The sequence below is a fragment of the Grus americana genome, chromosome 6 (assembly GCF_028858705.1).
Source record: "Grus americana isolate bGruAme1 chromosome 6, bGruAme1.mat, whole genome shotgun sequence".
Classification (NCBI taxonomy): Eukaryota; Metazoa; Chordata; class Aves; order Gruiformes; family Gruidae; genus Grus; species Grus americana.
In genome coordinates, this window is record NC_072857.1 from 25,593,099 (window position 1) to 25,617,542 (window position 24,444).

General features: G+C 42.8%; 2 protein-coding genes across 2 annotated transcripts in view; both read right to left on the reverse strand.

Annotated features, from left to right (window-relative positions):
• Positions 1-5,996: 5,996 nt before the first annotated feature.
• LOC129207913 (tetratricopeptide repeat protein 30B-like) lies at positions 5,997-8,606 on the reverse strand. The gene has a single exon (XM_054829645.1). It carries the CDS (start codon positions 8,532-8,534, stop codon positions 6,534-6,536), a length of 2,001 nt encoding a protein of 666 aa, XP_054685620.1. The 5' UTR covers positions 8,535-8,606; the 3' UTR covers positions 5,997-6,533.
• Positions 8,607-14,190: 5,584 nt separating this feature from the next.
• PDE11A (phosphodiesterase 11A) overlaps positions 14,191-24,444 on the reverse strand; it is a 134,739-nt gene continuing 124,485 nt past the window's right edge. The window contains exon 20 of the mRNA XM_054829644.1: positions 14,191-15,017. Within this exon, the coding sequence (XP_054685619.1) occupies positions 14,856-15,017 (162 nt within the window). The 3' untranslated portion in view covers positions 14,191-14,855. The remainder of the gene's footprint in view (positions 15,018-24,444) is intronic.

The following is a 24,444-nucleotide window of genomic DNA, read 5'->3' on the forward strand; positions in this document are numbered from 1 at the left end:
CTATCGAGATGGCTGAAGTGGCAGTCGGATGACAGCCATCGGAAGATGTGGCTTTTTTTGTTTTAAAAATGCAATGTGTGTTGAGCTGCTCTGCAGGGGAAGAGTGAAGGATTTATGTGCATCCTGAAGCCCCCGTCCCTCAGCTCTGATGGAGAAGCAGACCCTCCCGCTCCGCATGGGAGCTGCAGTGATAAATACTATTGACAGAGCAAGAAAATCAGATACGCCGTGTCAGAGCTCTTGCGTTTCTGTTTGCCGGCTGTTTGAGCAGCCGTGAATCAGTGGAGGAGGACACAAAGAGCTCTGTGAGGCACCAGAGAAATGCAGTTAAGAAAAATCTGAGCTATGTTAATTTTAATTTGGAAGACGGCTGTTAGAAAACAGTTCAACCCAACAGGATCTGAGTGTTAGCCAACTCCTTCTGCCCTCTCCCACGGGAAAGAGGGCTATAAAATAAAACCGACTCATAAAAAGCTGTTAGTCAACCTGTTCCCTGCTTGTGACACAGGATGGCAAGGGTCCTAGAGGCAGAGTTGGGGGGAAGGAGAAGGTAAGCAGCAAGGAATTCAGAGAAGGGGATGCCTGTGCAGCAGAGGACAAAAGTACCATGGAGAAGCTCAGACCGTTCAGAGCCAGTGAAAGTTTAAAAGTGATGGTTCCTATGTTCCATACAAAAATCTGTCGCTTGTGTTTTCGATTTCCCTCTCTGAGCAGTTCCTGGTGGGGTGGCTGTGGGGATGCGGGTGTCTCCCAGGGCTAGGGTTGTGCTGTAAGGATAATCCTACACTACACGGATGGGAGTCCTCAGCCCTGTGCTCAGAGCCACAGTGGGCTGCGTGGGCTGCCCCCGGTGAAGGCTGTGTCTGGCTGGGTCCAGGGGGAGGATCAGGATGCCCTGCTAACTTTTACTTCTCGTTGTGCAACAGTGATGTTTTCTTAATGTGCAGCGGTTGCACCATGGGAAACATGGGGTTAGACATTTTCTAAGCAGCATTTTAAGTGGGTGGAAATGAGACTTTTTGTCACTGAATTGATTGGGGTTGCAGCATTTCAGTACTTTCAAGAAGCTGCTCTTGGATGGCTTGAAATAGCGATCTGTGAAAATGGGTATTTTCTAAGGTGCCAATTTAAAGCTCATTGAAGTCGAGGGGAACTTTTTTATTGGCTTCCCTGGGCTTCAGTTTGGGTTATAAACTATATTGAATTTAGGGGAAGAACCCCCAAAATAGAAACATTCTGGACTGAAGCTGTTTGATTTGGCAAGGTCTGCTGTATGAGTGGGCTTTATTAGTTTAAATTCAGGCAATGTCTAGGAAAGTGATGCTAATCAAGAGGTCCTTTGGAAAATGAGTCTAAATGTCTCAATTTTTCTACTTAATGGAAAAATGTCAGCCAAAAAAAAAAGTTGTTTTGCTGCAAGTAAAACCTAAAACTTTGTCAGGACTGAAAGCCTCTCTTACTTTATTTAGAAAATGTTTTTTTGCGAGTCATGAGTAGGTCGCACTATCCAAGTGAGGTGCAGAGGACAGCAAAACAGCTTGTCTGTTGTACCAGTTATGTCTCAGTATTTCTCTGCAGTGTCTCCCAGACTGTGTGCACAATTGGATATCCTTATATTACCAATTAGCAGCAAATTGATTGAAGCTGGGAGGATTTTAACACTAACTCGCTATTTACCATTTCCACACTTGTGTAAATCCTTCCCACCACCCCTAGGACACCAGCCAGGCTAATTTCTGCTGCTACTGGCTTTCACTGTCCATGTCCTCACACCAGTGCAGTGACAGAGCCAAGTGGGCCTTCTCAGAAAGGCCAGCCTGCGGTTTGTGAAAGCTGACACGGCACCTTGTGCAGGCACTAACAAAGGTGCATGCCACACGAGCATCAGCGCTGCGTGCCCTGTCATTTAAATGTGGTGGATGTGCAAGGAAAGCCTGGAGATGCCCCTTGCTGTGCTTGTGAAAGAAGGTGGTGTTTTGCCATCCTTTCTCAGCTCTTTGCGCTAAAAGATGTTTTTGCAGAAAATTTGTTTTGTGCACTAGTTCTTGGTAAACTAGATGGTATTCACGTATTTATCTCTTTTTCATACGAGCTACATGTCATGATGTGAAGAAGATGCGCGTTGTCCCAGGCATACTCATTCCTTAAGATAACACCAGGATTTAGCAGAGGCCCAAAATTTAGAGAAGGTTTTATTTGCTGAAAGGCCAAAGGGAGATAAAGGAAGAGAAGCCTGGGGGAGAGGAGAAGATGGATCTTTTGGTGCTTATCTTTCAGCCCACACAGCCACATTATCACATCGGTGCCCCGAATCTGCAAACCATTAGTCAGGGCAACACTCTGCTGCCTTTGCTGGAGGCTAAAACCAATGTAGATGTGTGGAAGTTTTGAATTCTGGCATCTAAAATAGGATGTTTTAAGTAAGGTATTGTTGAACGGGCTGCCCAAATCAGCTTTTATTCTTGTATGTAACTTCACCATTTTTAGAGAAATAACATTCCTCTCCTTGTCTACCTTCTAATGGGGCTTGCTTACCCAATGGAAACACCCCCGACTTCCCCAAGGAAGACTCTAATCATGTTCCTCCCAGAACTGTACAATAAGACGACTCTTTTGTCTCATCTTTTGTATGTCTTACCATCAAGTCAGCCACCCCTTGATTACTGAAGTTTTTTTATCAGCTCTGACTGCAGAGCTGATCACAAGTGTCCCTGGCATCCACTACCTCTGCTCTGCTCGTGGTGTCAACAGACACTTGATTAATTCCAGAGATTTGAGCACCGAGGGGATTCAAGGTGGGGCATGAAGTAAATCACATCTCAGGCCCTTCATGCTTCCCCTTCTCCACCTGTCAGCACAGACGGGCTGCTGGCAGAATGGCAGTTCGAGGCCTTTGCTCATGCAACGTGCACTGTAATTACTGCAAGGGTAATTGGAAAAAAAGATCTGCCCACTGCAGTACAATACAGCTTGTCATCTGCAACAGGGGTAGTGAGCCCTTGTAAGGTTTGAGGACAAGAATATTTCACAAGACACATGGTAAGGACAAGGTGCAAAAGAGGCTGTTAGTTCAAATCCTGGAGACTGGCCTCAGTATGGCGGTGAAGCACGTGGGAGGCATCTTGTGCTGCTCATCTTCAGGATACTGATGCCGTAACAGAGGGCTGAGGGCTTCTTTCTCCTTGCTCCCACCAAAAAAAGCAGAGGCTCTTGCTTAGGAATCCGTGCTTGTCTGCAGCTGTTTGCCCTTTGCAGCTCCCCAGGAGGATGGTCAGCTGTTTCTAGGTAGTGTTTTCCATTTGCCGCCTTTTAAATGAAAACGGTGATTTTTGGTTATGGACAAAACAACAACTGTGCTGGCTTAGGGTGTTAATTTAGGCAGATTTTACTATATTTCTAAGGAGCATAAACCATTATGTGGTGTCCTCCCTTTTCTCTAAATAAAAATGTATGTGCTTTCCTTTAAAAGTGTATTTTGTGTGTAAGTCACATAGTGATAACATTAAATGCGGTATAAAGATGGTAATAAAACTGGTTGTAACATTTATATATTTTTCATGACCAAAGTGCTTTGCAGTTGGAGATGCTATAAATGCATGCTTGCCACTGGAGGAAGCAACACACACTGCAAAAGATGACAGCCACATGACATCAGGACCCGTGGCCACGGGAAGGTTGGGTTGCTGTTGCTGAGGAAGAGGCTGTGGTGGACAGGGTGGAAAATACTGCTGGGACAGGGAGGACACCCCGCACAGAAGCATCTGTTGATGCAGCAGAGGAGCAAGTCCCTGTCCCAGGTCTCCTCCTGTTGCATCTCAGCTCTGCCGCCGCCTCCTCTCCTTTCAGCAGCAGAGGCTTCTCCACATTGGGATCAGCATCACTCAACCTGCTCAGAAACCTTGGGTTGTCTGGGTGCACAGTGTACTCTGGGAGGAAAAGCAGATAAAAACAGGGAAGGAAAAGGGAAGAACAGGGAAAATCCTGCTGTTGACATTTTCCCCAGGGTTCTCTAGTCTTTTTTTGTATGTCAGATCTGTTGCAACAGGATGAAGCAAATTCCAGACATGCTGACTGCCCTCTAGCTGTATCTTCTGAAACAGTCACATCTTGCACAACTCCGTATCCTTTTATGGGGACTTTTCTTCTGTGGGGAGCCCGAGGGCTCTGTGCCTTCTCTGGAGAATGGCAGGATTGGCCAGGACATGCCAGAGCTGGCTGACCACATCAACTCTGCTTATTTGCAGTGGACCCCTGTATGGCCACGGAAAATGAAGAAGAGACGAAGAGCTTAGTGCAGCTAATCCTGGCTGCAGCACCCAAATGAAAGTCACACACCAGGAAACCACTGGAGCATATGAATATCACCAAACAGTCAGCCATCGAAAGGTCTCTAAATTGCTCTCCATTAGAGGGCATTCAACATTTGCACAGGCACAGATCTGCAAAGTGTTTTGTTTTTTTTTTTTTTAAATGTCTACTGACTTTTACAGAATACACACAATGAATATTAAATAAAGGGCTGATGTTCCCTAAGTCATTGCCCATTACTGCACTTCAGATGCCGTTATGTGTCGTGACTTTTAAAAACTTTTTTTTTAAAGGTCATGCTGTTTATGCTGCATAATATATAGTACAATTCCCCTGTAAATTAGAAACATACTTTACAGCCTGCTGCTGTGCTTCATGGAGGTGAACAAGAGTTGAAATCATGGGTTTCCTCCTCGTGGGGAAGCACTCATGGGAAATACTTAGTATCACCATAATTGGGGGTTTTATGGACTAGTAATGAGCTATGGAGGCCTCTCTAGGACACCTCGCCACATCTGCTCTCTAGCCTTTCTAGAACATTTTCCCATTCTTGACACTGTTAATTTTGATTTTACTTTACTGTTATAGGAAGTTTTGGGTAAACTGTAACACTACCTAACCCACTGCTGTCTCCTTTAGCTACAGAGGATATGCTCAGCCCTGACAGGTTTCTCTCCCAGCAGATAAGCAGAGTTGACTTTCTGTATGTTGAAATGGTTGCAGGCCTGTTCAGTCCCTATATACACTAACTCTCTGGAAGGATTAAGTATTCTATTGCTTTATAATACAGCAACTTTCAAAGATGCTGTCCTCTTTCTTTCCAGGTAAACCATACCATAGAAGCTGGATTTTGAGGGACATGCAGCCTGATTCCAAGTTCCTCTGTGACAGCTCTTCAGGGAGCCAGTATCAAAGGTAAGCAAATGAGCTAAAAAGCTGCAGATCTTTGATCCTTATTTAAAAACTTAACATCACACATTGCCTCAGAAGGCAGAATAGACAAAAAGGAGAGCAGCCATGGGGCACAGAATCAGACTGCATAAAAACACTGAAAGGTATTTTGGTCTCACTTCACTGTGGAATATGTAATATGGTTGAAAATGTACGGGAAGACTATTGAGAAAGTACACTGTCTGATGCTAGTGTGATGGGAGATGCTAAGTAAAGGAATTAAGCAAATAAACAGGGTTTCAGAGAGGTGTTAAGACATGCAGGAACAGTAACATAAGGAGGAAATTCAGAAGTGGATTTCTTCCATCTAAGGGTAGAAGTTGTAAGCCTCGTATGACAAGGAAGTTACATGCTTTTTGAGAAATATGGAAAATAATATAATTTCACATTCACAAGGTCTCTTACCAGAGACTGGTATATTCTAAGAACGGGTTTGGATTAAAGGTGCAGGCCAGGCTGCAAATGGAGGACCGCGATAATGAAGTAAGCACTTGCTACCAAACAGGTCTGCAGGGTAACAGCTCGGATGACTCTGGGGGTGAAAGAAGCTGCGCGGCAGCACTAGGCAGTGTCTCTGAAGCCAGTTAGGCCCAGTCATAACTTTCCTGCGAAGGCAAACCTAAACTGAGGTGTTGTCCTAATATATCCTTCCTGGAATATATTCCTGGTCCCTCTATTGGGTTATTTGCCAGAATACTCGTGCGTTATTACTGAGTTAGCAAAAGGCAACGTTAATGTTTGTAGTACTGACTTTTTTATTATAAAACCATTTTCTGTGTTTAAATATACTAGCAACATGGTCTGTAACATATTAAAAATACCTTGGAAAAAGCAGAAGGAAGACAATTTACACATGGGCACAAATTACAGAATTAAAACAACTCTGTTCTTTCAATTTCTGTGCTAGAAGAGATGGATAACATTATATTCAACTGTCAACATATGAAAAGAAACTTGGTCAAAATTTCAGAAGGATAAAATGTTTCATAAGTGAAAATTCTGATATTTCTGTAATTAAGTTCTTGGTCAATACATCTTAAGGTGTATTTAACATGACAGATTACTGAGAATGCCCGTAGCCATTTGGTGCAGGTTATTTTCATGCAAATATTCTGTGTTCTGCTGAATGTTGTTAAAATACAGGACAAAATCTTTGACGGTAAGCAATCAAGAAAAACCCCTTACCATTATGGACTACCAGGGTGAGCATCACCCCACAAGCATAAGATAAAGAAAGACACAAAGTTCTCATTTCTACTGTACAGGAACACCATTTATGGAGTCCACCCAATGATCTTATACATCAGTGCCCTCAAAAGCCTGGCTTCATAGGTAACTGTATTTTTCCCACTGTGCATCCTCTTCTCTTCAAGGGGTTGCTCAATGACAGCTGGGATGTTTCTTCCATACAGCTCACATTGCTTCAGAAACTGAACACATTCTTGAATAACGCTGTCACGTAGCATGATCATGTGCTTGGACATGTTCTCCAGCAAGGACAGGAAACACCGTTTGGCGTAATACCATGTATCAGTGCTCAGTTTTTTGTTGTATGGCTCCAGGCTTTTAATGACCCTTGAAATACCGAAGTCATAGTTTCCCTTCACACAGTAAAGGGTACCAATGACTAGATTGACAATGCAGAGATGGTAGATATTTTTATCAGGATTATCATAGGACAGCTGCTCTTCTCCCTTCTCGATCTTCCTCATCAGTTCCTCTGCGTCTTCATTCTGGCTTGTCAGGATGTAGGAAACGCAGAGGTTAGCTAACACAATGGCACTGACATGGAGAATGTTGTCATAGTGCTTTTTGACTATTGGCTCATAGAAGCTAATAGCCTCTTTATACTTGTTCTCTTGCATGAAGAGCACGTGAGCCACATTGAGCTTCCACACCTCGTGTTCGTTACAGAACTCCACCGATTTGCGGAAAATCTTTTCTACCATTGTGTAGTTCTTCATGTCCCAGTAGATCTTTGCCTGGGCCATCAAGACAGGTACGTATCTATCCAGAGTCTCATCATACTCATTAACTGCCTTTTTTACAGCTTCATCATCCCAATTTTGCCTAGCTTCCTGTACCTGCTTTGTGAGTTTTCTCAGCTGCTCAGTCAGCATCCCTGCTGAATCATCTAGCTTGTGGAAAGCCTCCTCAGGGGCAGTTTGACAAGTAATAATGGCATCCAAGAAGTTGTACAAGTAAGGTGTGAGCAGTTTGTAAGTAAGATGGGCATTCTCTGCCAGCACATCAGCTGCCAGGTCGTAGTACTGATGCTTGCAATAGAGGAGCAGCAAGTTTCCAAAAGTTTCTGGCGGACAGGGGTTCTGCAGCAGAAGAAACTGCAGTTTCTCAAACCCTTCAGTGGGTTGGCTGTCCATGTTCATTAGTGCTTGGTTGTGGAGCGTGACTGGATCCAACTCCTCTTCAGCCCTCGGCGGCATGTCTGTGAGCGCCTCCTGGGCTGCTTTCAGGTTGCGCAGCTGGTACTCAATGGCCGCCTTGAGGTTGAAGGCCTCCACCAGGGCCGTGCGGTGCAGGAGCAGGGTGTTGCCGACGCTGCGGACATCAATGCCCTCAGTGGTCATGCCTACGCTGAGCTCTGGGTGCTGGTGGATGCCGCGCTCTATGATATCAGAGATGTGTTTGAGGGCAGGGGCGTACTGCTTGGCCGCGTAGCAGCACAGCGCCATGTTGTAGGACAGCTCAGGGCAGTATCCCAACACTTGCATGGCGCCAGCAAACTTGCCGCTGGCCTCTTCGTGCCGCCCCTGCCGGTACAGCAGGCAGCCCAGATTGATCTCGGCATCAGCCCGCTCCGAGGGGTCCTCGGCTGCTCCGGGGCCACCGTCCGCAGCGGCGGCGAGCGCCTCCTCCACCAGGCTCTTGGCCGCCGGGAGGTCGCCCTGGGCGTAGTGGATGGCTGCCTGGAGGCGCAGGGCCCGGCCCTGGTAGGCAGGGAGGTCCAGCAGCGGGCTGGCGGCCCGCAGGGCCTCGGCGTAGAGCCCGGCCTTGTAGAGGGCCTGCGCCTGGTAAAGCCGGTACGCGTCCAGCTCGGGGTGCAGCGCCACCAGCTGCTCGTAGCACTCGGCCGCCGCCGCGAAGTCCTGCAGCTGGTAGTGGCAGTAGCCCAGCAGGGAGAGGCCTCCCCGGGAGCGGCAGCTCTTCTGCAGCTCGCGGCTCAGCAGCGACACCGCCTCCCCGCACCGCCCGCCGCTAATCAGCCCGTAGACGACGGCCGTGTACTGCCCGTCGGGCACCGGCGCGGCCTCCATCGCCGCTGCCACGGCAACGACCTCGCCGGAGCGGAAGCGGAAGTCGGGCCCCTCTTTGCTATGGCAACGCGTGCCGCCGGGGCGGAAGTGCTCTCTATGCGGGCGGCCAAGGGCGCAGCGGGCTGCCGCTCCCCCGGAAGCGGAAGCGGCCAGTTCGCCGCGGGGCACGCCGGGACCTGCAGTGCCGGGGCCGAGGCGTCGGTGTGCGGGCGGCCTCGCTGCCACCTGGGCTCAGCGCTGAGTTTTCCTGCCTCCCGGCGGCGGCCGGTGTGTACTGGCTTGCCCAGCCGCCGTGGTGCAAATGGGAGCTGGTGCCCCAGAAAGGATCCGCACCCTCTGCCTTGGCCTGGCGTTCTCTGTTCCCTTCCGTGCTTTTATCTCCCAGTAGCGAAACGGGGAGTTTAGGGACGGTTTAAACAGGCCGCTTCTCCTAAAAACGCTGCCTAGGCATGAACGTTCCCCGTTCCTATAGCTCATGCAGCTGGAAAAAAAAATCAGAATGAGTTCACTGAATTTTTCAACTTTAATGTATTTCTAAATCTTGCATAATAGTTTTCTTAAGCAGTGAGTGGTGTAAAAACAGGCCCTAAGCTAAAGACGCAGTCCAGGAACACTGGCCAGGAAGTATTTTATTGCTGTCTCGGGCACGAAACATCCCCTTTACAGCCTGTCAAGATCCAAACTTTGTCACAGCTTATGGAAGGAAGGATGTTTGTACCTTACCACAATCTGCCAGCTTTCCTGGAGCTTTAAAAAAGTCGAAGAAATTATTTCTAGCTTTTCTGAAGATCTTTCAGCAACATAATTGGTATTTGGAGGGATATTCCTCCCACCCCCGAGGGTAGTTTTACCGAACAACAATATGCCCACTATCACAGACTCTATGATCCGTGTAATTTCTGTACATGTAAATAGCTCTGTTAAAGCTGCCAGCCAGATTTGGGTTCTGGTCATTCCAGACTAATGCCAAGTATATCCAGGGAAATTGGGTTTGCTCCCAGGCATGAGTGCTGCAAGGTTACTTCTCAAAAACTATCTGAGCCGCCCAGCCGCAGGTGCTTTCACCACTCTTCTATTTGTGCGATTCAGTAATCAATAGATACAGCCTGGTTCATCCTGATGAGGTAGTTTCAAAGAAAAAATAATTAAAAAAATAATCACAGCAAACCATTAAAATGATTTATTTTTCTTTTGAGAGACCAATAAAACCAAGTTGTTAATTTCAAAAACATGCTTTAAAAAGCTGAATCAGCATTGTTTGATCTACTAAAGCAAAACAATGAGGGCAATGGTCTTAAAATGCAAAAAGGAAAAGGATGCAGAAGTCTTATTAAACTACATATTTTGAAAGTGTGTAGGATTCACTTGCATTAGAACATACACACAGTGTTTCTGTGCGTGTGTCTGTTGTTTCCCATAGGCAAAGGTTCAAAGCTTGTCATGGTATTCCCCGCACAACTGTAAGATGCAGTGGCCAACATGCTTATAAATTGGTATTTAAATACAAAGTAATCCAAGAAAGAAAAGGTAACAAGCAATATTGTGTATGTATTCCAATAGTGGCACATTCAAGTGATGGAAATCTCTCGACTCTCTCATTTCAGCCGATTTATACCTCCCATTTCATTGTGTTAAAGACTGTTCACGTGATTTTACTCTTAAAAATCTTCCGTTTCTTTGACAAAGCCAATAAAAAATTTTCTTGCTCTACATTTTCTTGCCCAGAACACTGTAAGCATTGCAAGTGTGTTAATATGTTTTGCATCACATATTGAAATAAACCTGTTCTAAAATTTCACTCAATGCATAAACAATCTATCCGTAATGAAAAATGATTTTAATTTTATGAAGGGAAAAGAAATTTTTGGCCTGTAGACTGAAACACTCCTATTTTTCCGCTAGGATTAATTCCTCTAAAAATTACAAATGACATCAGGCACTGCTGGTTGCAGTTTTCAAAAATAGTTTGTGAGTACTAGTATTGGCTTTGTTGATAACTACAGGCACGTTATGAGATTGCAGTACACTATAAGAAGGAGCAATTAGCAAGGTCACCAGTCCAGAATAATGCAGCTGCTGTACCAAGGACACCATCTGAAGGAATACCTGAGCTAAAATGAAACGTACTTGTCTACGGTTAGTTTCTGCAGGGCACAAAATATACTAATGCCCTTCTCAGCAAGGGTCTGCCTGTGACAGAGCTGCGTGAGGCGTTCAGTGTCTAACTGCCGCATGAAGCAGCCACTTTAAACTTCTGTGAGCTACTGCCGCCTAACCTTGTGTGAGTCTGCTGTGGAGCAGGAGCAAAACCGTGTCCTGACAGAAGCAGAGGTCTACATCTTGATCATGTTATGAAGCAGTTCTGTTTTGCCTGTAGGTTCCAGGCTGGAAGGAAGGCAAAATGATGGGGCACTTTTAGGGCAAATTGTCTGATTTGATTGCTTGAACTATGGCCAAAGACACCTCTTGGATGTCTCGTTCTTGTGAAGTGGGAAACCCTTCTGTCCAAGCCACAGGAGACCCTCTACCCCAGGTGTTCCTCGCCTTGAACAGTGTTTTGTTTTCTGGCCGGTCACAGTGTCGTGGTGCAGGGAAGGGCTTTAATCCAGAGGATGTACATACGAGCCCCTCCTGAGCCCTTCCACCAACGCCTGTCTGCTCTATGCATCTCCCGGGAGTGAAGCAGAAATTTGGCCTGTACCCAGTGGGCATCCCGGCTCCTTGCTGAGCACGTGTAAAGGGCTTCAGGAGACAAGCCTGCTCTTGTGACTCCCCACAGGCTGGTGAGGAAGGTGCATCTGTAGTTCAAAAGCCTGCTCCAATTCGAGCAGGATTTGAATGCCAGGCTCCTTCCTGATTGCCCTACACACTGATAGGGCATTTATGCTTTTTTTTTTTTTTTTTTTTGGTGAAGAAAGGTTGGTTTTGGTAAGCACTCTCACAGGTGGGAATCCCGAGTAGAATTCCTGTGTGGCCTGAACTATCTTTGAGGATGGGGATGAAGACCCAGGTCTTCTCCTGAGCATTTTCTGCTGATAAAGTGAGGGTCACTGACTGGCTCCTGTGAGACCTCATGGCCTGTAATTTATGAGACAAGGAACCTGAATGAACTCAGGCTATGGTTACCACTAGTCACTAGGACACCTAGAAAAAGGGCATTGCAGTTGAACCAGCTCGAAGCAACTTCGGGGGAGAATGAAGCCCATGTGACCCCACAGATGGTCCATGTGCTCACCACATTTTAGCACTGGAATTGTAAATGCTAGAGCCCACATTCAAGGCCAAATTTTCACTAACAGCTGAGGCAAATAAACAAGGACTTGTCTGTTGCTGAGAGGAAACTTGTCTGTTCCATCTTGGGAAAGGCCAAGCAGTGCTTTGCTAGCACTGTCCTGGGTAAACGGAGGGTTCTCCGTCCTCTTCTCCACATGCCCTCTAATTTGTCCTCACCTCTTGTGGACCTGTGTTTTATAGGCAATCGCAGAACTAAACTGATTTCAATGGTTTTTTTTTGATCTCTCCTTGTGCAGTGGACAGGGAAACAAGTAAAAGATGGAGAATTATGATTTAATAACCTACGCAGTTATCTCTCCTGTGCACATCTCAGAAGAGTTTGGCAAAACTGACTGAAGTACTGGGAAAATACTTACCTATCAGAAATAATGAAAAGCAGTTACAGTTTCTGTCTATCAAGCTTGTAAACACTAATTAAAAAGTGTTTTCCACCATCTTAAAATATGAGAAACTTGGAATATGTTTCTTTACTGTACTGCATGCTTCCACAAAGAATCATCTTTTTCTTTCAAAAATGCACATTTTTTGTGGGTTCTATGCTGAGTGTTGAAAAAAAACCCCAAAAAACCCTAGTGTAAGATTTTTATTTATTTTTTAAGATTGAGGTATATGGCTTTCAGAGACCCAGTGCTGTTCCGAGATGCACTGCTGTGCCCCTTTGGTTTCAGTAGGGTTGCTTCATTTTGCCTGAGAACAATTTGATAAAGATCTAGCCGTGCTCTCTCATTTTCTTCCTTGTGATGGAGGAGCAGAACCATAACATTAGTCAGCAGTTTCTGAATTTTGACCCACAATAGCAAAGATACCGAAAGACAGGCGAAATAGATGGAGGCAATTACAAACAGCCACTTGATTGATGGTTGACATTGTTAGTGCTTCAGCTGTATGTCAGGTTGTGGTGGTGCTGAATCCCCATCCCTGCCGGTGGGTGTTGCCATGGGCAACAGCGCACTGAAGCCAATAAAAAGGAGAGGAAATGAGGGGAGACTCAACCTTGGGGGAAGCTGTAGGGTATGTGCTATAAATTATGTTACACTTAGCAATATGCAATATCAAAATTCAGGAAAGCTGTGTGTACCTGCCAGCAGTACTATGTCAGTTCCTAGTATCTGTTTCTACCATAAAGCAGGTGGTGTAAGTTGTATGGCTTGCTGGTTACTATCCTGTGTCTGTCTTTATTCAGGGAAGAAAGAGGTGGTAAAATAATAGCAGAAACACTTCCATTTTGTGCATGTATTCACTGCTGTGTAGTCTGCATTTCTGCTCCTTCCCTGCTTCTTTCTGCTAGAGAAAGTGATGTGGTTCAGTTGCATACTAACAGTTTGGCTTGCAATGGTACTGAAATTTCCAGCTGTTCTGCTATACACATGATTAGTAGCACAGAGGGGTTTTTGTTTTGTTGTGGTTTTTTTTAAAGATATGATCAGCAGATTTGTTGTTTCTGTTTGACTGTCAGACAGATGTAGTCAGCTTTTCAAAGGTGCTAACGACTCACTTTTCTTAGAAAGGAGGAAAGCTCTTTTTAGCATCTGGTCAACTGGGCCAGGTTCTGATTTCCATTAAGTTGGTGCCAGTTCAAGGTAATCCCACTGAAGTAAATGGAGTTTGGCACAGGTGTAAAACTAAGCTGAATTCAGCTTTAATTTCTGCTGCCAGACAACCCTATATTTAGAATCCCATTTTTCATGGAGTACAAAGGCTTTTTTTCCCTATGAATGGGAACTCGTAAGCGCTGCAACATGACTCCTCTTGTGTCCGATCGTGCAGCAGAGAAAGCACCCTCAAATCATAGATCTCAGTTTTGCTACGCTAGTGATCTTTGCACTAATGGAAAGAGACCAACTCTTAGGTAATACTAGTGTCATCACACAGAACTAGAAACGTTTGGTTTTGTGACCTATCACGTTTGATTAGATTTTTATGAACACCTCTACCACAGACATCTACATGTGAGCCTTGACTAGTGCAGTGCTAACTGTAATAACAGCATCTCAAATTGTACTGAAGGAACTGCAAAAGAAGTAAGAGGTAGTCAGTCCAATATGATGATATTCTTCCTCTCCACCATTTCAAAATATTAATTTCAACTGGAAATTACACTAGAAAGGCTTATCCGTGGTCCACTTTTCAATGTAATATAAACCTGAAGCACAAGGCAACAGATTTCCTTTTTTATTTGTATTCTATTTTCATTAAAGCCCATTAATCTTTTCCTTAGGGGACACTGTAATTTAAAAAAAATGAATGTGTTAAAAGAGCATTTTTTAAAAGAAAAAAACCCACCCTCTAAAATTACCATGCAATATTTTGCCTTTATGCAAACTTCCCTTTGCTGAGAAATTTACTGCATTGTTAATATGAATTTCTCAGGGAAGCAGGGACAGGTTGGTGTTTTTAAAGATAATAAAGTTTGTTTTTAAATGTAGCAAAGGTAGGCAATTCTAAAGGCCCTGATCAATCACTAAGAAGCTTTGTTGTAAAAAAATACTTCTTTAGAATACAAAGCAGGCTTTTCAGAACATTCAGGCATAAAAGAGGAGGGAAAAGTGAGAGAGGAACATCACAAAAGCAGGCATAATTGATTCATAACATGTACTGAAGAGATGCAAAACAACAATGTAATTACATACTATTCTGTTTTCCTGCAGCTCCTTGCATATGAATTGACCAGCTTGCATCCCAGTTCTGCTCTGTATTATTAATTTTATTAAGCTGTAAGTTCTTATATTTCAGTCTGTTGTCAGCTTTACAGATTTTTACAGCAGCAGTTGAAACGTAGTGGAGCTGAATGAATGCTTCTTGTGCTAAGTCTTCCGTGTTGCTCCAGATACCAGTGCAATGTCACCACGGGCCTTCCTTTCAGTCCCGCTAAGCCTCCCAGTAAAAGCAAACTATGCTGCCATCAAGATAATATCCAATCAATTAAGCATGTCTGTAAAAGCATTTCTTAAAAAAAAATGGTGGGCCAAAGCTTATGAAAACCTTTCAGACAGCTCTTATCATAAAGCGGCACTGACATTTGCAGGCTTAATTTATGTCTTTGAGAGACATGGTAAAGCTAGAGGAAAAGGAGGACGAGGATGCTGTCTGAGAAGGAAGTCTTTTTTGGTGCAGCTCCTCCCATTTACCTCTATTTACTGCCACAGAGTCCAGCATAGGCTTCAGTTTCACATTCAGCTTCACTAGACACTGGAGGAAAATTAAAAAAGAGGATGAGAGAAAAAATATTGACAATATTTCCACTCCTTTAATGGACAGTCCAGGGAGTAAGAGGGTAGAAAGAGTTTAATCTGCACCATGCCTCCACCCTACTTGCCCCCACCTCTTAATTCCTCTGTAGATAAAGCTTATTGTTCCCACTGAGATCTCTATCTTACTCTTTTTACCTGAGGCTTTAAGTAAGCCACCAAAAATGTCAAAAAAAAAAGCACATGAGGTGGCAGAGTTGCTGCTCAACTACTTCAGCTTTCTTGTAATCCTGATAGATAGTCCTTCTGAGGCATCCCCCAAGTGCCTGAGCTATCTGGTTGCTGGCAGCTATGAGCAGCAGGTCTGCTGGTTGGATGACAAGTTGGACAAAACTGAAATAACCTTCAGATTCTCCCTAGTGCTAGATTCTTATTTCCTATAGATGAGTAAACCACGACAGTACTGTGCTTTCCAAAGCCGGCAAAAAAATCCATTTCTGCGTGCTCAAAATTAAGAAAAAAAAAAAGCTTTTTAGCTTGTACTGAAATCACCTCTTTTCTACATGCCCAGTCCGAAGCTCACAGAAGCCAGTAAGGATCTTTTATCTGGTTTCAGCTGCCTTTGAATCAGCCCCAAAATCCTACAATCCCTGCACACCTTTGCTAGAAGTTTATTTTACCTTCCCCTTTAGTATCAAATGCTTATGTGGAATGACCACAAGTGCTTCACTTGGTTTTGTCCCTACATTAAAGTGAGACAGAACCTCATTAACAGCACCAGTTACCTCCCAAGCGGTCATATAATGTGCCCTTTCAGGACAGAGGAATATTATTCTTTTGCAGCTTTTTTGATTAGCAATAAGTGGGTTTTGCTGAAAGTTGGGTATCATGCTTTCTCTGATAGCATGGAAACTACATATTTGTCATTTGAAATAAAGCATTGGTGCACGATAAAAAAAAAAATGACAAAGACGACAGCAAAAGTAGTTCTTCTAAAAGTGAAGAAAATTATAAGGAAAAGAAAGGAAAAGTGAAGCAGGTACCTTTGCAGTTGATCATTTTCATTATTTGCTTTAAATAGCAGGGTTAACAGCAACCGCTTTAAATGGTCCCCAGAGCCCAGACTCCACTAAAGAACTGGATTTTTTTATAGCTAGTCTGCAAGCCATGGGAGCTTGGTTAGCTACTGAAGTAAGTCTTGGTAGATTTTTAATTGAGCTATTATATGATAATTAAGGGTTAATGGCCTGATTTTAAGATGTGCTGAAAACTCGCAATTTCAGTTGACTTCAGTAGGAAATATGAATGCTCAGCACTTCTGAAAAATCACACCATGAGTAAGTAGCTGATTTGTGTGGAACTTGAAGCAAATCCGCTTGAAATTATTTCTGTAGAATATAGCACAGACTAGGCAGATAATTTTGGCCTGGGGTAATAGGCAGAGTTTACTGCAGTTTCTGCCATATATAGCATTGCTCACTGGTGACAGTCATTCATTTGCTAGACTGGATGTGGATTTATAACAATCCCATCACCGTGCCTCAGAGCTCCCCATTTTTAGCTCGTTATTTCAGACCGTTGTGTATTCCCCAAACCTGATTTGGTGGAGTCCAAAACTGAGGGGCAGTAATACATCATGAACACCTGAAAACACCTGAAAAGCTCACTGCTGCTGTCGTCGGCACCTGCATTACCACTGCCAACTCAGTGTCTACAGGTAGCACATTAGATATTCAACTCTTGAGAGCAACTTTTCAGAGCCTTTCTGTGCAAAGCCAGTAACCGTCTACTGGCAGTTAACCTTGCTGGTATTTCGTCAATCTTGAAAAAGCTTTCATGAGTATTTTTCCAATATACACTTCAGATTAAAAAAAAAAAAAAAAATCAGTGTTTAGAAAAATCAGTGTATTTTTTAATGTCTGTAAGCACAAAGATGGCATTCTGTGCTCACACCCTTGTCAGCCCCAGGATCTGTAAGCACAAAGGGCAGTACAGGCTGTTCCTGTCATAAATGCTATACCAGCAACCTATACCTGTGGCAGGCAATGTAGAGGAGAAGGAGCTCATTGGGACAGTGGACTCTGTCTCAGCACGGGTGCGCAGCTCTAGGCTATGTCTGTGTCCTTTCTATACTGTTTAATTGCCAAGACTGACCACAGGACCATGATGTTTTCAGTCCTTATGCCAGGGAGCAAATGCAGAGCTCTGGGCATGACCTACTGCTGTGGGCATATGCCACGCTCTTATGGTAGGAGACACCTCTCGCACTGTGCCAGCAGGACTGTGAGTGCTTGAGCTGCCTAGATCAATTAGCTTTGCATCACCTCTGCAGAGACCAGAAGCCCAAGTAGATTGGGAATGGATTCAAGAAGCACCCACACAGTTCTACTGTAGTCACTGTATCTTATGAGCTGTAAACACATTTTAAATCCAAAAGCAAATACATATATTTCTTAGGAATATACACTTAAGTGCATATTACAGAGTCTAATAACCCAGGTGCAACAGAGGTTACCAGGTAAATAACAAGAATGGTTAACTAACAACATTAATTTTGATGAAATAAATTAAAAGAAATATTTAAGGAACAATAAACCATGTCTTTAATATTCAGTTTTACCATAGCACAACCCATTAATTCTCTGGAATACTTACAAAATATATAGTGTAATTTTAAGAAACTTTATTTTGTTACACATTAATTTAGATTAGGGATACTCGACAGTGCAGATTTTGCACTTGGTCTATAAAATGTCTTTATTCAGACATTGATTTGATGTTTAAACCACTGCTTCTGTATTTAGTATCCTTTCACTTTGGGACTCTTTCATTCTGATCTAGTCTTTTAATTAAACCAACTACTATAATTTCTATGGAAATTAGCTTTTATTTTTTCCAGCTACCAAAGCATTTCAGTAGGATTTTTCTGATACAAAGTACACAAATTGGATTTTATTTCTGCTTGAGATGTAATTAAAAACTAATTTGATTACTATATATCTGGCCCTGTTTTAATTATTAAACTCTAGTAATCAATTTTCTTTTATGAAGCTTCTGGGAAATTATCTCAAAAGCAACACATTTCTCTCCCTTCTGGCAGGCTCTCGACCATTTACTGAATTACATTCATAGCACCTGTTCCTGATCCGGATTAAACCACTAATTTATTCCCAAAGCTATTTAAGTTTATTTGGCTGTAGCCTACTCAGGGCTTTCTACCTTGTGGCTGCACTTTTTACTTTCCATTTTATTGTGCGAAAACCCCTGATGTACTGCTCCTCCATGCCACTGTTTTTGATACGTCTCATACAAACGGCTTTGCTAGTGATCTGACTAATTTTGTATGCAGGTTCTTAGCCCCTAATTTATCACTTGCTTTAGTAGGAAGAGGCTTGAACTTCAACAGCTGTTTGACATGGGATACCACCACGTAAACTCGTAGCTCCAGAAACACCCTTTTCCCTCGTCCCTCCTTGGTGTGGGGGCAGGCGGTGAGCCAGCAGTGCATGGTGTGTGAGGGAAGCCCTGCAGGGGGGGAGTTCCTGTCCCTCCGCTTGGGACCTTAAAGCCCACTTGCAGTTCTTCCACTGCAGTGCAGCTGCCTGGCTACACAGCAATAGGTACAGGACTGCTGACCTTTCCCATTTTATCCCCTTTGCTGTAAAAGCTGTTCTTAATTGCAGAGTAATAAAGGGTACTGGAAGAGTGGTCATGTCAGTGGCTGTGTGCTCCGGCATTAGGAAAAGCCAGACAGGTTTGCAGTTCCCTTCTGCATCCATGTATTACCTCAGATGTGTGACTAAGCTGTTTTTCAGAAAGTTACTGTATAGCACTGGCTTTTTCTTACCACCTTCAATAATTTAGGTGTCTTTTGTGACTATGTACTGCTCTGCCCGCAGTATAACCTTCCACAAGTTATAGTTCCTCTTACAAATAAGCTCATCCAGTACAAGAAAAGGTTAAAGGCACTTCAGCCTTCACATTGCACACACCTGGGAGAGGGGCAGGGCTGCCTGAAGGAAGAGCTTAAAAGGGGGAGAGCATGAGATGTTCAGAGGAAGCTATTTATGGGAGGAGGGAGGGAGGGGAGAATGTGTTTTTTTGTCGTTCCCCCCTCCCCCCTTGGGTATAGAGATGTATTTCTTAGGTATATTTTGCTAGATAAAGCATAGAGAAATAGTAGCAATAGCAGCAAACCCCTTCATGGAGAGGGTGCTGAGTAGCAGTGGAGGCATTTGGTGGTAGATCCACCTCCTAGGTTGAAGGGGGGGTGGGGGGGGAAATGACTTCATCTGCTACACCACCTTCATCTCTGAGAAGGAATGTTTTCTGAAACAGTCAAGATGCATCGCAGATGTGATCAGAGTCTCAAGTCTTGCTAAAGCAAATACAATATTTTGTTGTATTTTAAGACTAACACCAAATCCTTTTAAAGAGGAGCACGGTAAGTCCTAACTGACAAATACTGCAGGACCTCCTGAGTATATACTGTTTGGTTTTTCTTTTTTCTTCCCCCCTTCTTTTCTTTCCCCCCCCCGGAGATTCTCATCCAAATATTGACCAATTCTGACCTGTCTTAACTTAGGAGCTTTGACAAAATACAGCTCACAGAAGTATGGTTGCACGTCTAATATTTGTAAAGTGAGTTTATGGAATAAGACCATATAAATTCATTTTTATGACTGAGCACATATCAAAAAGTTATAGGTCTCAGTGTTCACTCTGCTTTGGAACCCAGTGGTTTGTAATGAATCACTTTTATTATGTAGGCAGTTTCTGAGGTGGGAGGGAGGACTAGCGACCGAGAAGCCATAGGGATAAATTCAGACCTGGTGTAAGCATTTGAAGCATTGCTGAAGTCAAGAGAGTCATGACCAGTTACAGCAAAGCTGAATTGGACTCCTGAGTTTTGCTGAAGTGGCTTTCACGTGAGAATACATAGGCCAAAGGTGAGCCATCTATCTGAAAGTCCTTGAACTTCAGATTAGTTCAGATAAAAGGGAACCTGTACTGTGTCATCCACAGATTTGATCTTCATAACACAAACACTTAATGCAAGTTGTAACCAAAAGTATTTCTGTATATATGCCCGTGTACTAAAACTGAAAAGACTGCTAAAATTCTACGTTCTATAGGCAGAATACAGAAGATAAAGCAATACAGGGAAGATATAGGGATTAACTTCTATGAACTTTTGACTGTGTGTATATGAATTAATTATTTGCCCTACTGATTCAAACCGTATTTAATCATTAAGTTCCATAAGAAAAATACTGTATTTGGGAGGAAGCTGAGTTCACAGAGAGAAAAATAAATTATTCAGTCTCCTCATAGTTGAAGGAGACTTTGTTTATTCCTCCTGGGGCTTACTGAGGAGGGGTCCAGAGCATCAAGTACATAATGCATTAGTGCATTACTGTTGCATTTCTGCCAGGGAATTTTTTTCTGATGCCTAAAATATAATTAGATAAAATGAATATCCTACTAACTTCCTTGGTAGAAAACAGGAGTTTCTTTTTATCTTCTCTATAGAAATTGTTAGTGTGGAAGGAAGCTAATTGTGACTGGAAAGGTATCTAATATATGCACAATTGTGCAGCTCTTCTGCTATGAATTAACGTTATGTTTCTTTCTGGTGATGGTACACTAGCAAGAATAACGCTGCACTTCTTTGTAAGTAAATATATAGATATGCATCCTATAGAGGGATGATTATAAAGTAAGATTCTCCACTGGTAAAATGTGCCAGGTACTTCAGGGAGGAAAATATGTACAGAGCTCCTGGTAGACAGATGTGCTCTGACCAGCATCAAGCATGCTGTGCTGTCGAAGGGAAAGAGTAATACTGAAGGACCAGGTACCTACTGAAGCAGCCTAACTGATGTGTTGCTATAGTTGCAAATGATTCATCTGTTCCGAATAATTTCATGATACTGAGGGTTTGCTCAAAAGATTTTGATTCTATGTGTGAAGCATGCAAGTGAGAGAATGTTTCTTTTCTTTTCAACATTTTAACCAAGCAGCTGATCAATGTCTTCTGCCTTGCTATTAAATGGATTTTGAAAAACTCTTCAAACCATATCAGTCTCATATCCTTATTTAGTTCTTTGAATTTGCCCTCAGCTGGGAATTCTGCAGGCAACTGTGATTCTGTTGTGTTAAACACTTACTTGAAGCGTTTCATCCATCATCATTTCTAGTCCTTTTCTGATGCAATGTAGTTTGTGCTTTGTCTTTCTTGAAAACTGAATGGCTGTTAAATTATCCATTTATCTTCTTTCAGATTTGCTGTACAATTTGAGTTCCCTCTATTGGCTGTCTCTTCTACCTTATCTGCCAACTTTTCAATCTACTTTCTCAGATCTATAATTTATATATATTTCCATACACGACTGCATGTTCTTCGCAACACATTAGACAGATAATTCTAAATAAGACAGCAATAGAAATTGCAGGATTATGAATTATTCACTTTTTCCTCACAGATCAGGCTGCTCATCTTCACTAAAGGCAATGGCAAATGGTTTTTCTTCTGTCTTCTCCCAAATATCTTTGTTGATGACCTGCCCTGCCCTTTCAGTTGAGACCTTTTTGGCATAAGATGACTGAGAAGTTGAAGTACTCGTTTGAAGGGAAAAAACCTCATTTTTGTTGTGCCTTCTAAGCAATTTGGGAAAACTTGTAAATTCTTAAAATTGTTCATAGTAATGCAACATTTCATCAATAATCTCACCAAATTACAAAAATCCTAGCAGAAATAATGTTAATTTCCAAAAGCAAAATGAATCTCTCCCTGCTCTCAGGAAAAAAAAGAGGATCAGGATCTTTGTGCCCGTTGTAAAAAGGTGTTTGTGTACTCATAGACACAAAAATACTTGCTCTGAAACCACCCAAACTGTGCCTTTCCATATTACACTGTGAAATAGTGACTGACTTAAGGGAATTGCAAATAAAAGCATTCTTTCTTTTCCTGTTTTTTTCTTTCCTGTAAAGCTCTTCTTTTGTACTAATAGAAAAGGTGAAGTAGCAGAAAAAAACCAGACTCTTAGGTTAAGGGCAGTTTGCTGACACTTACTCCATCACTGGAAGTTGTAATACTGTCATAGTATCTGATTTTTTTGAATGTTCAAGAGAATTGATTCTGGGTGGCCTCATTTAGGTTCATCATTAATAGACAAGCACCAAGGCAACAAAAGTACTGAACCTAGCTGAGTTCCTCTTTCAAGGCTACAGAAAGATCCTTCTGCAGTGCCAAAATTTTCTTTCTCTGGGACAAACCCCTATTCCTAATGTAATCTTCAGCTACCAACTCCCCCCAGCACTGGCATTTGGCCTGATTAAGTTTCCTCTGAGGCAAATTTCTTACAAACACAGCAGAATATGTTGCACCTGCTCTTCCTTGGATAATATTACCCCTTGGATTTCAGCACAAAGTGAGACTAATTTGATCTGGCAATGTCTGTGCAGCCTCAGTCCACGGTGTATCATATACTGCGTCCTGAGCCTACCTGCTTTACTAATCCTTGTCAGCCAGGCAGTTCCAGTAAGCATAGATGCATTATCTCTCACTGTGTCCAAATCACGTCAGAAATAAGCCCTGCCAAAAGCGTGCATCTTTATGGTATTCTTTAGGATCTATTGAAAGTCTTCTTCCCTCAACATCCTTGAAAAGAAAAGCTGATTTCAATGAGAATCACACAGACCTGATCAAACTGCTTCCTGTGAATACATTTTTCCAAATACTTTAGTCCTGATTCCTTTTTTTTTTCCTTCCCCCCCACAGTAATCAGCTCACTACCTAGTGCTATCCCTGCCCCCTGACTAGCTGCAAACTTAAAATAGAACAGCAGTGCTCTGACTTTTGTACCCACCACCCCAGGTATGGGTGAATGGTGGGTACAGCAAGCCATTTCCAAAATGTCATACAGATAAACTCTTCCTCATTAAATAATTTTAAAAGTTTTCCAGTTCTGACTGCATAGAGAGGACAGAAACATCTAAAGGAAAAAGTCATTGTTTTGGCTGCATCCAGGGATTCTTGCCTGAGTAAGGACTAAGCCATCCCATACAGTCCGTTCTGGACAAGCAGGACTTCTAGATGAGCGGTCCAAACCCTGAATTTCATATTGGTATTTCCTTATGCGAAATTGTAATGAAGGAATGAGGGAAAGGGATACAAGTGGTAACTGAGGAAGGGCTGCATCAGGACATAATGTAAGCGTGATTCTTAAAGCATGCTTTTTCCTCCTGCTTCTCTGCAAAGGAATATTAAAATGTTAATCTCCTGCCTTATAACTGTAACTAGAGTATATACTTTTTGAAAAAAATAACCATGTCTTCATATGCACTTCCAATTCAGGTTTCAAAGTCAACTCTTGAACTGGAGAAGTTAAAGCACAGAGGTAGCCATGATTGTTGGAAATTTCTGTGTATTTTTTCTATGCTTTGTAGAGGCTCTACCATTTATGATACCTTGTGCATTTAATGTATGCTTACAAGCAGAATGGATGCTTTTGCAGTTACATCATCATGCTCTAAAGATAGATTTAATTACAAGGCTAGACGTTATCTTCTGTAGGAAGACAGGCATATCAGAGCTCTTGGAGCTGTAGACAGAGTGATTAGATTTCTTTCTAAGCACATCGAACAATGTGATAAAAAAGGACTCTGTCCCTCCACATTCCATTCAAAACATTTGAAGTACTTGCTATGCTAAACATAAATGTTTCTACTCTTCCCAGATTCCCCCTAGAATCTTGGATGGAGTAATGCAAATTCACTTCTGTAGATACTATTATATGTTTAAACCTCTCAATACCCTAGAAAATCTTGAATAGCACTAAAAATAGCACTAAAATGGAGCAGTTCAATGGGAGCACCAAGGTAGAGGTGAGCAGGGCAATCTCAGGCACGCATAAGTTGTAAAAGCCGTGAGCTTCTTTATCTTCCACAAAGACATCTCCCTTAAATTTAAATAGCTGCTGTCATTGTCACTGACTACCTGACTATGTATTTATCTGCCCAGAAGCAGAGTGCATGGCCTTTGGCCCTGCTATTCATAGTGTTACTGTCTCTGCCTAACAATGCTGTGAACAGAGCTGGGCTTCTGTTAGCATCTTTTGTTTGATGTGAATCACTGAAGCTTTGATGTTGTTTGTGAGAAAAATCATGATTAAAAAGAATAAGATCTTCACTCTCCCCTCTGTCTGCTCCCCACAGAGAAATCTAATCTGAGTTGGGAAAAGTCTGTGACTGATCCTGTCTTAGATACACACAAACCACAAAGTTCAGGAGAGAAATCTGTTAGTGTTGAAACTCTAAGCATCTGTTTACCGGAGGGTCAGAAAGGCAATTTGTCTTAATGCTCAAAATTCTGTTTCCTGTTACATAAACATGTATGTCCAAACAGGTACAGAACACTTTCTCCG